The sequence below is a fragment of the Moschus berezovskii genome, chromosome 2 (assembly GCF_049115385.1).
Source record: "Moschus berezovskii isolate FMDL1 chromosome 2, NW_MosBer_1.0, whole genome shotgun sequence".
Classification (NCBI taxonomy): Eukaryota; Metazoa; Chordata; class Mammalia; order Artiodactyla; family Moschidae; genus Moschus; species Moschus berezovskii.
The window spans coordinates 30,331,048-30,345,364 of NC_142461.1; the positions used below are offsets into that span (position 1 = coordinate 30,331,048).

At 54.6% G+C, this 14,317-nt stretch overlaps 1 protein-coding gene across 9 annotated transcripts in view; it reads left to right on the forward strand.

The window, feature by feature from the left end:
* TNS1 (tensin 1) overlaps positions 1 to 14,317 on the forward strand; it is a 244,910-nt gene that overhangs the window by 186,184 nt on the left and 44,409 nt on the right. For all 9 annotated transcript variants that reach the window (XM_055397230.2, XM_055397229.2, XM_055397231.2 and 6 more), the window contains one exon: positions 12,473 to 14,041. In XM_055397230.2, the coding sequence (XP_055253205.2) occupies positions 12,473 to 14,041 (1,569 nt within the window). The remainder of the gene's footprint in view (positions 1 to 12,472; positions 14,042 to 14,317) is intronic.

Here is a 14,317-nt window from a genome sequence, read left to right on the forward strand (position 1 = left end):
ACAAACTCAGTGGAAATGTTAAGGAGATAAAATCTATCTGTTAGAGCCACCTCATGATGTAATGGGCTTTGGGGGGTAGATAGTAAGATCTTTATAACTGAAAACAGTTTAGTACAGCTAGACAGCTAGGACCTTTTTTTTTTTTTTTTGGCCAAACCTGTCTGCCTTGCATTCTCAACTGGAGAGTGTCTTACAATTCCGATTTCCAGGCCCTACCCCTAACAACGGGCTTTCCTGGTGGCTCAGAATCCGCCTGCAATGCGGGAGGCCTGGGTTTGATCCCTGGGAAGATCCCCTGGAGAAGGGAACGGCAACCCACTCCAGTATTCTTGCCTGGAGAATTCCATGGACAGAGGAGCCTGGTGGGCTACAGTCCATGGGTTGCAAAGAGTTGGACATGACTGAACGACTTTCACTTTCACCTTCACCCCTGACAATTCGGCCTCTGGAGGTCTGGGGTGGAGCCAGGAAGCCAAGGTTTTCACAAAACTCCCCAGAAGGCTTCTGGTGCAGTTAGTCCCTGGATGGTAGCAGGGAACCATAGGATCGGATTGCTACTCACAAGAGATTGTTCTATGATGATGTTTCCAAAGTATGGTAATTGGTCCAGACTGGTAATTATATATGAAATTATTTTAGGTGTATTTATTTTAATGCATATTAGAGGAGGAAGTGGTCGGAGGAACCTGGTAGGCTGCAGTCCATGGGGTTGCTAGGAGTCTTACACGATTGAGCGACTTCACTTTCACTTTTCACTTTCATGCATTGGAGAAGGAAATGGCAACCCACTCCAGTGTTCTTGCCTGGAGAATCCCAGGGACCGGGGAGCCTGGTGGGCTGCTGTCTATGGGGTCGCACAGAGTCCGACATGACTCAAGTGACCTAGCAGCAGCAGCAGCAGCAGCAGCAGAGGAGGAAGTATATAGCTTTTGCACCAAATCTGTGATATCATGGATGTTGATGCCTCGAACTACTTGAAGTTACATTTATTTTCAAAATTTTACAAAATCTTATAAAATGATGCTATTGATGGGGTTCAGGTGTGCAGATTAAGGTGAAGGGTATATGGAAATCTAGGTTAACACTGTTGTGGGGCAGGGATGAGAGGGTGGACTGGTTGACTATAATCCTTTCAAGAGTCTAGTTTTTCCATTAGTTCTAGAAGGTTCTATGGAGATAAGCAGGATAATTACAGTAGTTTGTCCAAATTGTCATCTGACAACTGTGCTGAGGAGACTGGAAATCCTTCTGCCCCCAGTTTGGAGCCTGGGGCATGAAACCCCTCTTCTCTCTTCCTCATTCTTGATGATTTCTGTGAAGTCTGTCTCTGGGCTGGGGGCCGCCTCATCTTCTCAGTGAAGATGCTGTTGGGATAGGGCTGGGGCCAGAGTACAGGGCACCATTTTTGTTCTTCCACTTATGTTCCTTCTTTACTCTCAGCTCTTGCTGCCAGTGGCTTTTGTCCCTCTGAAGCAAGAGACAGCTCATCTTGGCTCTCTGACCTATGAGGGGCACCACAGGCCTGTCACCTCCCGGTTTCTGGAAAACATGGCTTTAGTAATACAACCAGTGCAGCCAGTGATGCTGACAATGGGGAGGGGACTAGGGATGGGCTGCCTGCTCTGAAAAGGGAGACGTCAATGGCCTGCATCTATTATGGCTCTCCCTCCCAGGCCTGCAGGGCCTGACCTGGCAGGGAAGGGTCTGGGCATCAGCATGGGGAGCCTGTAGAAGCATTTTAGGGTGGCAAACTCACCAGGGCTCTGGCAAGGAGACATCAGGCCCTGCAAACCCCACTGGCCTGGCTGCAAATCCCTGGCCTGTGGGAGTGGGGTTGGTACAATCAGTTGATATGCAGATAAGAGGTGGGCTTTGGCATCCTGCTCTTAGGGACTGCTGGTACTTTTAAAGGCACACCAGGACAGTGGTGGGGACTTTAGGGAGCCGCTTTGGCTTCTGAAGGGGCTGTTTTGGATCTGGGTGCCTGGGTGTGAGGGGAGATGTCACTGATTATTCCAGAAAGTTGTCCTTTCTGCCATTCGTGGTGGTCACGAGTGGGAACAAACTGAATATGAATGACTAGTCATCTGGCGGCTTCTCAGGTGGCCTGGCAGATCAGTATCCTTGACCAGACATCCACCGGCCTTCCCAAAGTCAGGTTTCAATGGTCGTGGTTCCTGGGCCAGAAGCCAAAGCTTTGCACTGAGAACCTCACTTTGGGACTCCCTTCCCCCTCCCATCAGCCTGCCTGTGTGATACCCCAGTCCCTCCATTCAGGCCCTGTGGTCACCTCTGGGAAATCCAGGAGCTCATGAGACTTTTTTCCCCTTTTATAAGCCAAGGAAGTGTCCTGGCTCCTAGACTCTGGCCTGTGGAGGTGGGGGGACGGGTGGGATGGAGGGGGAGAGAGGAAAAAAAGACTTCCACCTTATTGTTCAGCAGCTGGAAAATTGTTGTCATCTGTTCTGCCTTTCATTTGCTGAGAATGGGAAAAAAATGTGGAAAAATTTGGGGAAATAAATCTCAATACCCTCATAGGAACTCTCACCCTTCCCTCTACTTCACATCCCAGCCGTTTTGCTTCCACTTCTTCTCTGGGTCCTGGGGCCACAGTGGATTTGGGACCGGGGCTGGGCCGGGGTGGTGCTGGGGCCATGCTGGGCTGTGCTGGGCCAGGAGTGGGCTGGGGCCGTTGCTGGACTAGGATGGAGCCAGGGCTGGAGCTGGGCTGGCCCGGCCACTTCTCACTCTGTGTGGAAGGCTTGGGAAGCCACTGTGATGTCATTCGAGAGCTGCATAGCTACAGGATGATAAGTGAAGCCCTGGGGACCCAGCTGGCTGAAATTACAGACAGAGTTTTATCCCACTGGCTTCCTACAAGCCAGAGTGAGGCAGAGCCGAGCGGAGAGGGGGAGAGAGCGAGTGAGAGCTGGAGGGAGGGAGTGTGTGTGTGTGTGTGTGTGTGGGCAGGCAGGCGGCACTTGCTCCTCCCACCCCTGACAGTCCGAGGGAGCCTGAGTAGGACACAGACCAGCGCGGCGGTGCTGGGAGCTGCAGCCATGGAGGAATTATTTGAAACTTGAGGGACGAGGGGGCACTTCAGAGCACGTCTTTTCCCTTCCCTCGCTCCCTCTGTCCAGAGGGTAAGTATCTGCTGGGCAGGTGCGTCTCCTGTGTGTGTCCTTGTGTGGCTCCCTGCTGGACCTAGGGAGAGGGTGGCGGGCAGCTTCTCGGCATGGGGGCCGGGGTCTGCCATGGACCTGGACTGGGGAAGGGCGTGTGGCTCTGTGGGGCTGTGGCCAGCAGTGTGCTGCCTTTGGGAGCAGATGGAGCCGACCTGGCCACCTCCCTGCTGGACTCGCTGCCCTGGGACATGGAGGAGCTGCCGCCTCAGATCTGAGGGGTGGCTGCGTATATAGGAGGGGGGCAGTGTATCTGAGCCGGCCTCACTCTTTGGGGTAATGGTTCATGGTGGAAGAGAATGGGGTGGGCAGAGGGCATGTGGTGGAGGCGTTGACTAGCCCCTGAAACATTCCCACTTACTCAGGACAGCACTCCCAACTCCCCAGTTCTGTGACCTGAACTTTGTGGAACCCTCCCCATGACAGGGCTGACCATTCCCACTCTGGCCTCCTGTGGGCTGCCATTCATGGCTTTCTCCCAACTTTGCCAGGACTCTTGGCGGCTCGACAGTCCCCCTGGCCAGGGATCTGATCTGTGAGTGTCCAGGCGGGTGCCCTGGCCTGGCAGAGAGGGACCTGGGTCGCTGTGGACTTGGAAGCTATTTTTATCATCCAGAGTGTGCCTGTGATAGCCGCTGCCTGGACAGGCTAAGGGCGGGGAGTGGGAGTGCCAGGCTCTGCCCCTAGTGCCTGGAGTGGGAGCCAAAGGCCAGGCTGGAGTCAGGAGGCTGGCCCTGCAAGTTCACATTCACCTCGCAGGAGTGGGTGGACCTGTGACCGGGACAGGTCATTCACTTTATTTCAGACCAGCCCCGGGTCCCTTGGGTCTGAAATAAAGGCCACCAGGAAGGAAGTTTTCTGTCCCTACTCCCTCTCTCTGGAGGAATTCAAGTTAAGATGGTATCTGTGTAAAGAGTGTGGGTCCTTCCTGAGGAGGGCCTGGGGACACATCTATCATCACCTCTTGACCAAGCCCCGTGTCTTATATGGTGAGGTTCTTAGGCCGCAGTCACAGCTGTAGATTACCCCCGCCCCCCTAGGCTCCTCCGGCCATCTTCACCTTGAAGCGCCATTAGGGGGAAGAGCACTCAGTTTGGAGGCAGGCAGGCGGGCGAGTCTGTGTGCCCTCTGCTCTGGGTGACCTTGGGGGTTTCCCAGAGCCTGTGGAACAAATGAGGGGTTGGGCAGTGGATTAACTGAGCCTTCGAGGCCCTTCAGCTCCCCAGATCTCCTGGCTTTTAAAATGCTCTCTCGGCTCAGCCGACTTGCTTGGTCCCTCTCAGACCTCCGTTCCACTGCCTCTGAGCGCTGGCTGAGAGCCGTGGGGCAGTAGCTGCTGGTGGGAGGGGAGCTCTGGTTTCCATTTCTGCTTGAATGCTGGCTTTCTCCATCTTCTGAAATTCGGATGTGACTGCATTTGCATGCGGAGCTTAGCGCCTCCCTCGTTCTTTCTTACCTCAGCAGATTGGTGGGTGGCGGCCAGTTGTGGATCCTCCCTGGGTCCACAGAGGCAGGTTTGGGGTGACCTTGGTGAGGTCCCTTGTGCAGGGGACAGGGCCACCTGTGAGAAGAGTGACAGAAGCCCTGGGAAGAAGCTTGTCATCTTCTCTACACTCTCGGAAAGTGCAGTAGGCTCCGTGAGTGCTGCTAAACGAGAAGAAAGACAGGTGTCTGTTTGGCTGCCCGGACTCATCTGTCCCTGCCCCCAGTGCTTGGCACCCGTGGACTCTTCCCGGGGTAAACCTGTGTCCCTCAGGCTGCACCTGTTGCCTGCCCCCTTTGTCTCTCAGAGGCCGTGCCTCCTCTCTGTGGTTCCCCTTCAGAGACTCAGGACTTCTCTTCAGCCCCTAATTCTGAAGCTCTTCAGGTCCCCCGAGGAGGTCCATTCCCATGTAGGAAAGTTCCAGAACTCTCTGCGAGCTGTCTTGAACAAAGGGTGGCCTCAGGCCCTGGCTGGCTCTGAGGGGTTGTGTGTGTGTCAGGGTGGGGTGGGGTGGGGTCGGGGAGTGGTCAGCATGGGTGGAGGCCAGCGCTGTCACAGAAGGGCCACAGGAGGCCACACTTGAGCCTCGGGGCTGAGGTTTCCCACAGCCCTCTCCACCGGCAGCCCTTCCTCACTCACACACCTGCCCTGGGGCGGCTACAGCTCAGCGTGTTGCTCCGGGCTGGGCTCCTTCTCGGGCTCCTCCTGCTGGAAGGTTTGCTTTTTCTGCATGTCCTCCCGTTTCTCCTGAATGGAGCCCACTGTTCTCCACAGAAGTCCAGATGATGGGGATGGACCCCAGAAGCAGCACCCTAACTGTCATAGGCATATGTCTTAATTTAAGAACTGTGTGTGGACTCTGGGGTGTCCATCACCCCCTGAAATGATGCGCAGAGTTTGTATTTGTGTTTTTTGGGGGTAATTCATCAGATACCCCCAGGGGTTCTTGATTAAGAAAGTGAATGTCCACTGGACAGGGCTGGAGTGTGACTGAGGAGTCCAGTGAGGGGTGCTGTGGGGTGGGCTCTGGCTCAGCCAATTTGCAGGGACCTCCATGGGTGCGGCCTATGCTGCCAGTTCTGTGGAATACCCCTCTCATGATATTTTGGCAGCAATGTGTCTCTTCCCGTTCAGGGAAGCTTGGGGTCCACCTTGAATCCAATTTTCCACTTCTGTGGGTAGCAGTGGAAGAAGAGCATCTCAGTGGCTTACAGGAGTATATAAAACTTTAATGTCATGCATTGCTGCTCAGATGTTAAAGAATCTGCCTGCAATGCAGGAGACCCAGGTTCAATCCCTGGGTTAGAAAGATCCCTTGGAGGAGTGAATGGCTACCCACTCCAGTATTCTTGCCTGGAGAATTCCATGAGCAGCGGAGCCTGGCGGGCTATAGTCCATGGGGTCACAAAGTGACAGACAGGACTGAGTGTCTGAGCATGAATGTCCTGCAAGAAGCACTGATGGAACATCTAATGTGTACCAGACCCTGCACTCTGTAGGGCCATCCTGTATAGCTATGTGCGTTGTGCACTGAATTATGTGCCCTCTTCACATATACCATGTTATGAATCATACTGTCTGGGAACTAGGTACTGGAGGATTGAGGGAAAGAGGTGAAAGCCTTCCTCAAGGAGTTTAGTGGCGAAAACAAACACGGGCAATAATAATGACTGTCTGGTGTGACCAGTGTTACAGTCATGGGAACAAGGCAATGGGAACATTAAAAAGTTTATCTGGGTCTGGAGGACTGTAGGAAAGGGGGAAGGCCAAGGAGGCTTCCCAGAGAGGTTCAAACTGAGCCTCCAGGAGGAAGAAGAGGTTTGCCAGGGAGGTTGACAGTTGTGGAAGCAGGGTAGGGAAGGGACTTTTAGGAGAGCGAACAGCATGTTCGAGGCACAAGGTGGGAAAGAGCATATAAATAGTAAGAGTAGAGTGGGGTGTGGTCGGAGTATCGAGGATGGTGAAGATGAGGCTTCAAAGGCAGGCAGGGGCCAGATGATAAAAGGTCTGCCTTTATGAAGAGGGAGGGGGATTGGGCCTTACTTTGTGGGAGATGAGAGGTGTGAAATGGAGACAAGAGAGGTTAGTGTGCCTGGAGGTTTCAGGCCCAGCTCAAGGTGCTCAGTTCCTGAGTCTTGTCACTTTGCAAACCTACCAGTAAGCATCTGAATCACCTGATGGGCTGGGAGGCCAGGCTCCACATGGTTTAAGTGGTTGCGTTGACTGAGTTAGCTATTAAGATGGGGGTCATTCTTGTAGGTGATGGGTGTATTTGGTGCAGGGGTGAGGAGGGATGGGCTGCTTTTCCTCTGCTTTTTCTACAGAATCACATCCCTCTGGCCTCCCTCGTACCTTTCTTTTGGTATTCACGTGCCGCTTCTCAACAGCCCTAGCCCTAGCCCCGGCCCACCTTCCCCTGAAGCTGGGGAAGAGGTTGCAGCTAAAGTGTTAACATGCCCAGAACCTGCTCCCCTGGTTACCTCCTGGCCAAGCCTCAGTGTTTGTCAGAGCTCACCTACCTCCTGACACACATGGTTTTTGATGCCTCATTCCCATGTTTAAAGTGCTGAGAGTCCTCTCGGTTTGCTGGGGCCCCCGCCTGCCTCTAAACCGCCTGTGTCTGGGATGGGCACCGTGCCCCTTCCTGTTGGCAGCGCATTGATTTTACTCCACGTTGGTTGGTCATCACTGCTCTGGGTAATGTCTTTTAATGAATTGTTCTTCTGCTGGGTGTGGACCCAAAGGACTTCTTATCATGAAGGGCCCCATCCTGAAGACCTTATAAATCACTCATGATGCACAGCAGCCCTGCTGTGGGACGCGGAGGGGATCTTTTCTTGCTGAATCACTTTCCTGCAGTCCACCAGGCTGGCACCCTTTCTTTTTCCTGGTTGGCCTGTCTGCCCTGACATCTAAACAAATGACGTCGCCCCACTTGACATTAGTGAGAGAAGTGAAGGTCCTTAACCTCAGGGTTCAAAATGCTGACCACCTGGGTGAAGGTTACTCAAGAGGTGAACCAGAAGCCACTGGGAGCTAGTTTAAATGCTAATTCTTGGTCCTGCCCTAGATTTATGAGTGAAAATCTTTGGAGATAAGGCCCTGGAATCTACATTTTTTTGTTTGTTTGTTTTTAAACAATCCTCGGAGGAGATACTTATGAACATGAAAATCAGACAACTGTCCAAACTCTTTTATCACCTTAGCATCCTGTGTTGATTTCTTTTGTTCCTTTTGAAGCACAACAGATGGACGCGTCTTTCCTTTCCAGGGGATTGGCCTGTTCTGTGCTTCCAGCCCCGCTCGAACTCCCGCCATTCCCTGGAGGGAGCCTGGGGAGAGGGAGTAGTCCATGTCCAAATCAGCTGGGGATTTTCCTCGGAGTTTTCCAGAAGCATGACGCGCACATCTGAATTACGGCCGCTGTGGAATAGGAGCCCCTTGGTGCAACCGAGCTCAGTGTTGAGGGTGGAGCCCAGGGCTTGGAGCAGCTGCTGGCAAGAGCGAGGTGTGGTCAGACAAAACAAGCAGGGCCTGGAAGAGACTGTGGACTTCACTTCCCTAGAGAAGTGGGCAGGAAGTCCAGTCTGGTCCGGGCTGGGAACCTGGGAGATCTCCCCACTCTGGACTGCCCATACCTTGTGTTTCCCCCTTCTGCTCCATTGTCACCCATCTCAACACCCATGGGCCCATCCGGACAGGTCCCTCCCTTATCCCCTGTCTCCTCCCACTGGGGGTCCAACCCCCTCTCCTCTGAGATGATTTTACCTGAGTCAGGCACGCCCATGACAGCTGCTGGGACTTGAAGATGCATCTGATGGCTCCCTAGCTTGAGAGCCTTGAAGCCATCTTCCCTCACCACTCCAGTTCCCTCTCCTCCTCCCCCCGCTATTTCACTCCTGCTCTTTGCTCTGGCCACCTCTCTCTTTTGCCCTTCCTGTCTTAATAGATTGAAACCGACATGTTCCGGCTCCTTGTGGTCCTGGTAAATAGCTCTTAATGTGGCCTTGGTCGATGGGGAGAAGGGGGTGGTGAGCGTGTTGTATGGCGTGGGGGACACGGGCACTTTCCTTCATCTCCGATGGGAGCAGCAGGTGTTCGTGCCTTGTGGGTCATGCTGGTGGTGCGCTAGGGTTTCAGTCGAACCCTCCTGGGGGCTGACAGACCTGGGACAGGCCCGGGTGTCCTCTATTAATTTGAAAAGGAAGACAACCCATTGAAAGTGGAGCGTGCTGCCAGCCCTGGGCGTCAGGAGCAGCCGGCCCCTTCTTTGAGGACAGAAGTAGACATTTCCATTTACGCTTAGCAAATAGGATTCAATTAAACAGTTTCTACTTCTTAGATTTTCTTACTAAGCCCCAGTGGCCGGGCAGTTATTATCCTGTTGTTGTTCCTGCAAACGGTAGCCCACATTGGGGTAAATGACATGACAGAAGAAGTTTAATATTGGCATTTTCAAAGTTGATGGAGAGTGGGGTTGGCCCAGATGGGCCAAGATATCGGGTAGTGGTGATCAGAGTGAATTCTCCCTTTCTGTCTTGGGAGATGCTTTCTTATCTCTCTTGCCAAAAACTCTTCTTTGGTGGACCCTAGGGAGATCCTGGTGGAGAAGGCAATGGCACCCCACTCCAGTACTCTTGCCTGGAAAATCCCATGGATGGAGGAGCCTGGTAGGCTGCAGTCCATGGGGTCGCTAAGTCGGACACGACTGAAGCGACTTAGCAGCAGCAGCAGCAGGGAGATCCTGGAGAGGGTGTGCTTTCTCCTGGAAGTAAGGGGCACGCAGGCCTGCACGGGTTTGCACCCAGGGGGTCTCGTTGCCTTCTGAGTGTAAATGGGAGGCCATGGGACACCTCACCTTTCACTCTTCTCCCCGCTTCCTGGACTGTGTACATATGGACCTGGGAGATTAGGGGGTTCGGGGGATGGAAGAGATCCTTAGTCCAGGAGGAATACTCTGTCATCTCACAGTGTGGGCTGCAGAGTGGGGCCAGGGCCCAGGAAAGGGCAGCAGCTTTCCTTTCCAGGTGAGAAGGAAGGACAGCTCTTCAGATTCCCAGTAAGTGATGTGAGGGGCCCATCCTTGTGGGAACCTTCCCCTCCCCCACCCCTGCCCCTTCCCCACCAAGATCTGAGTGGATGAGAACCTTCTGTCTATAATACTTTTCTCCTCTGGAAACAGCCAGTGGAGTCACTGTTTTGTGAGTGTAGCATGGAGCCTGGTTCTTTGGAAGGACAGGGCATGAGGGGCAGCCTCTCAACTGCATTTCTGCCCGGTTAGGGATGATCCAGGGCTTCCCAGATGGCTCAGTGGTAAAGAACCTGCCTTCCAATGCAGGAGACGCGAGTTCATTCCCTGGGTCAGGAAGATCCTCTGGAGGAGGAACTGGCAACCTGCTCCAGTGTTCTTGCCTAGAGAATCGCATGGACAGAGGAGCCTGGCAGGCTGCAGTCCATGAGGTTGCAAAGAGTTGGACACAACTTAGCAACTAAACAACAACAACAGGGATGAAGCCAGGCGAGTTGGGAGAGGCAACGTGTGCACAACTGTGTCTCAGTAACACTAGGGGCAGGCTGTCGGAGAATCGGACCTTCTCAGCGGAAACCCCATTTCAGTTCAGACCAGTGCCATCCCCATGAGCCTTTGGCTGTGGCAGCACTGTGGCCCAGTGTCACTTGGGGCCTGCTGCTGGCTGAGGTCCCAAAGCCTCAGGGAGAACTGGGGGCAGAGAGATGCTTCTGGAGAGTTATGTGAACGGGCAGCGCCTCCAGCCCCCAGGTGGTGTGTGTGCACGATGGGCCTCATCGAGCATCTCAGTGCTAGCGCTCGGGTGACGTCATTTGGTTGGTCTGTGGTTTGTGTGTGTGTGTGTGTGTGTTGATCAGGATGTTCCTGTTTTGCGGTTGTCTGATCACTTGATTTTGGCCATGGGCTTCTGTATAAGTGTTTATTTTTAGAGGTTGCCACTTCTGGCCTGAGGGCTAGTCCTTGGGCATGGTAGGAGCTTGTATTTTCTGAAATTTTTGTGGCTTTAAATTTAAGTAATTATTTTGGGGTATTGCTACTTTTTTGTGTTTTTTTCCTAAGGGTGTGTTTGTGTGTGTGTGAGATATAACAGCATAGAATAATAAAAAAAGTTATGTGGTCTTCAAAGTTCTGATTTACTTTTAATTTACTTTTATTTTAAATTTTAAATTAGTTCTGACTTAAAATCCCAGCTTTACCAGGTACTGCGTGCATGCATGCTTAGTTGTTCAGTTGTGTCCAACTCTTTGCACCCTCATGGACTGTAGCCACCAGGCTCCTCTGTCCATGGGGATTCTCCAAGTAAGAATACTGGAGTGGGTTGCCATGTCCTCCTCCAGGGGATCTTCCCAACCCAGGGATCAAACCTGCATCTCTCACACCTCCTGGACTGGCAGGTGGGCTCTTTACCACTAGCACCACCTGAGAAGCCCTACCAGGTACTATGTGTCTGCAAACACAGGGTTCACCTTTCAGAGTCTCAGTTTCTCCATCTTTAAAATAGGCATGACAGCCCCAATTCACAAGATGAGAAATAATATATGTGTAAATGTAGCAAGGTGTTCCCTGCATGTTAGCTGTTAATATTAGTGTTTGTGTGTTTGTATCCACACTTGCTCTTTCTGACTGGGGGTGCCTGTCTGTACTCCACGAGTGCCTGTGTCTGGGTGTTTGATTTGGGTGATTTCTGGTGGGAGTGTGTGTCTCTGGACGTCTTTGTGTCTGGTTTTCTGTGTGTAACTGTTGGTGTCTAGGCTGGAGTCTCTGCAGTGTTTGGGAGGGGGCTTTCTTTTCTTGCCAGTTGAGGGCCTGCCTTGGAGTGGGGGAAGGGGAGGGTGTGTGTGTGTGTGTGTGTGTGTGTGTGTGTGTGAAGGCTGGAAGCTGGGCTGCTGACTGTACAGGGTGTGAAATCACTGAGTTCCTCTGGGCGGGGAAGTTCTTCGCTCCTGAGTCAGCCCTTTGGCCTCCCGCCACCCAGCGCTCACTTTTTCCTTTCAGAGAAAGTATTGCTCACGGGGCCCCCAGAGTATCTGCAGACAAAATGACACAGGGCTCACCTCTCCCTGATGAAGACCTCTGCCTTTGTGTTCTCCATCTCTAAGCTGTTCCCTCTACTTCTGACCCCTGAAGCTCCTTTCCAGAGCCCCCACGGGCCCTGGCATTCAGAGGGAAACTGTTCTCTCTAACACCAGTCCTGCTGGCTTTACTGAGCTCCAACCTGGCCCAGCCCCTCCGGGTCTTTGGGAAGTGAGTGCAATGCCAGAGCCAGGCTTTGAACTGGGGCATCTTGCCCTCTGGTCTCCTGACCAATCTGGGGCTCCACTGCCTGGCCCTGGCCCTGGCCCTGGGTGCTGGGGAGGCTCTGCTCAGAAGCCTTGGGAAGGGGTCCTTTTGACCTTTCTGCCACTTCGGCTTTATCTCTGGGGGTTGAGAGGATTCCCTTTGGAGATGCTGAAGGTGGTACATGGTGGGGGCTACCCCTCCGAGTCTGCCAGTGAGCAGTGCCTGCCCAGGGTGGCCACACAGCCCCCATGTAACCCCCCTACTCTGCACAGGAGGGTTTAGCTGGCTACCAGTGGGGGGGACCCCACCCAGCCTGGCCACAGTCAGTGACCACCTCCCGCTATGGCCATGGCCCCAGTGGTATGTTCTGCTCTCAGCGAATTCCCTTTGGGGATCCAGGGAAGGGAAGCTCTCAGCTGCTTTCCTTGGGAGAATGGAGGATGTCCCACCTCCCACTGATGTCTGCTCTCTGTCTCTCCTCGGGTCCCTCTCTTGTAGAGGTTGTGGGCCATACCCAGGGACCCCTGGACGGAAGCCTGTATGCCAAGGTGAAGAAGAAGGACTCCTTGCACGGCAGCACCGGGGCTGTCAACGCCACGCGGCCCGTGCTGTCAGCCACCCCCAATCACGTGGAGCACACCCTCTCCGTGAGCAGCGACTCGGGCAACTCCACAGCCTCCACCAAGACAGACAAGACCGATGAGCCTGCCCCTGGCCCCGCCAGTGCCCCTGCTGCCCTGAGTCCCGAGGAGAAGCGTGAGCTGGACCGCCTGCTCAGTGGCTTCGGCTTGGAGCGAGAGAAGCAAGGCGCCATGTACCACCCTCAGCATCTCCGGTCCCGCCCAGCAGGAGGCCCTGCTGTGCCTTCCTCTGGCCGCCACATCGTCCCGGCCCAGGTTCATGTCAACGGTGGGGCCTTAGCGTCCGAGCGGGAGACGGATATCCTGGACGATGAGCTGCCCAACCAGGATGGGCACAGCGTGGGCAGCATGGGCACCCTGTCCTCCCTGGATGGGGTCACCAACACCAGTGAGGGTGGCTACCCGGAGGCCCTCTCCCCGCTGACCAACGGTCTGGACAAGCCCTACCCCATGGAACCTATGGTCAACGGCGGGGGCTACCCCTACGAGTCTGCCAGCCGGGCGGTGCCTGCCCAGGCTGGCCACACAGCCCCCATGAGACCCTCCTACTCCGCACAGGAGGGTTTAGCTGGCTACCAGCGGGAGGGACCCCACCCAGCCTGGCCACAGTCAGCGACCACCTCCCACTATGGCCATGACGCCAATGGTGTGTTTCGCTCTCAGTCCTTTCCCGAAACGGAGCCCCAGCTGCCCCCAGCTCCAGCCCGTGGTGGGAGCAGCCGGGAGGCTGTGCAGAGGGGCCTGAATTCCTGGCAGCAGCAGCAGCAGCAGCCTCGCCCACCTCCTCGCCAACAGGAAAGAGCCCACTTGGAGAACCTCGGGCTCAGCAGGCCCAGCCCCCAGCCACTGGCAGAGCCCCCCATGTCTGGCCTTCCCGAGTTCCCGCGCGCGGCCTCCCAGCAGGAGATCGAGCAGTCCATCGAAGCCCTCAATATGCTGATGCTTGATCTGGAACCAGCCACGGCGGGTGCTCCCCTACACAAGTCCCAGAGCGTGCCTGGGGCCTGGCCGGGGGCTTCTCCGCTCTCCTCCCAGCCCTTCTCTGGCTCCTCCTGCCAGTCCCACCCACTGACCCAGTCCAGATCTGGCTACATCCTCAGTGGGCATTCCTTGGGAACCCCTGAGCCAGTCCTCCGGGCCTCCCTGGAGTCTGTTCCCACTGGCAGGCCTTACTCACCTTATGATTATCAGCCATGTCCGACTGGGCCCAGCCAGAGTTACCATCCAAAGAGCCCAGCCACCTCCTCCTCGTCTGCCTTCCTTCCAACCACCCAGAGCTCTCTGGGGCCTCAGCAGCCTCCAGCCTCTCTCCCTGGCCTCACCACTCAGCCTCAGCTCCCACCAAAGGAGGTGACTTCAGACCCATCCCGAACTCCAGAGGAGGAACCATTGAACTTGGAGGGGCTGGTGGCCCACAGGGTGGCAGGTAAGAGCCTCAGGGGCCGTGGGTGCTGGGTGTCCCCTCTCTATTCCCTCCATACCTCCCCTCTTTGGTCTTGGTTGGCTTTGCTGGGGGGAGGCAAAGCCATCATGCAGGCACAGCCATCATGCCTCAGTGAGTGCTCTTGTGGCCTGGGGAAGAGGCTTTTAGGAACCCATGTGCCACCCATCCCTTCCTGCGTTCTGTGCCTACTAGACTCCAAGCCAGACCTTGTGGTTCAAAGATCAGTGTCTCAGGAGTTTTCAGTCTAGTGAGGAAAGA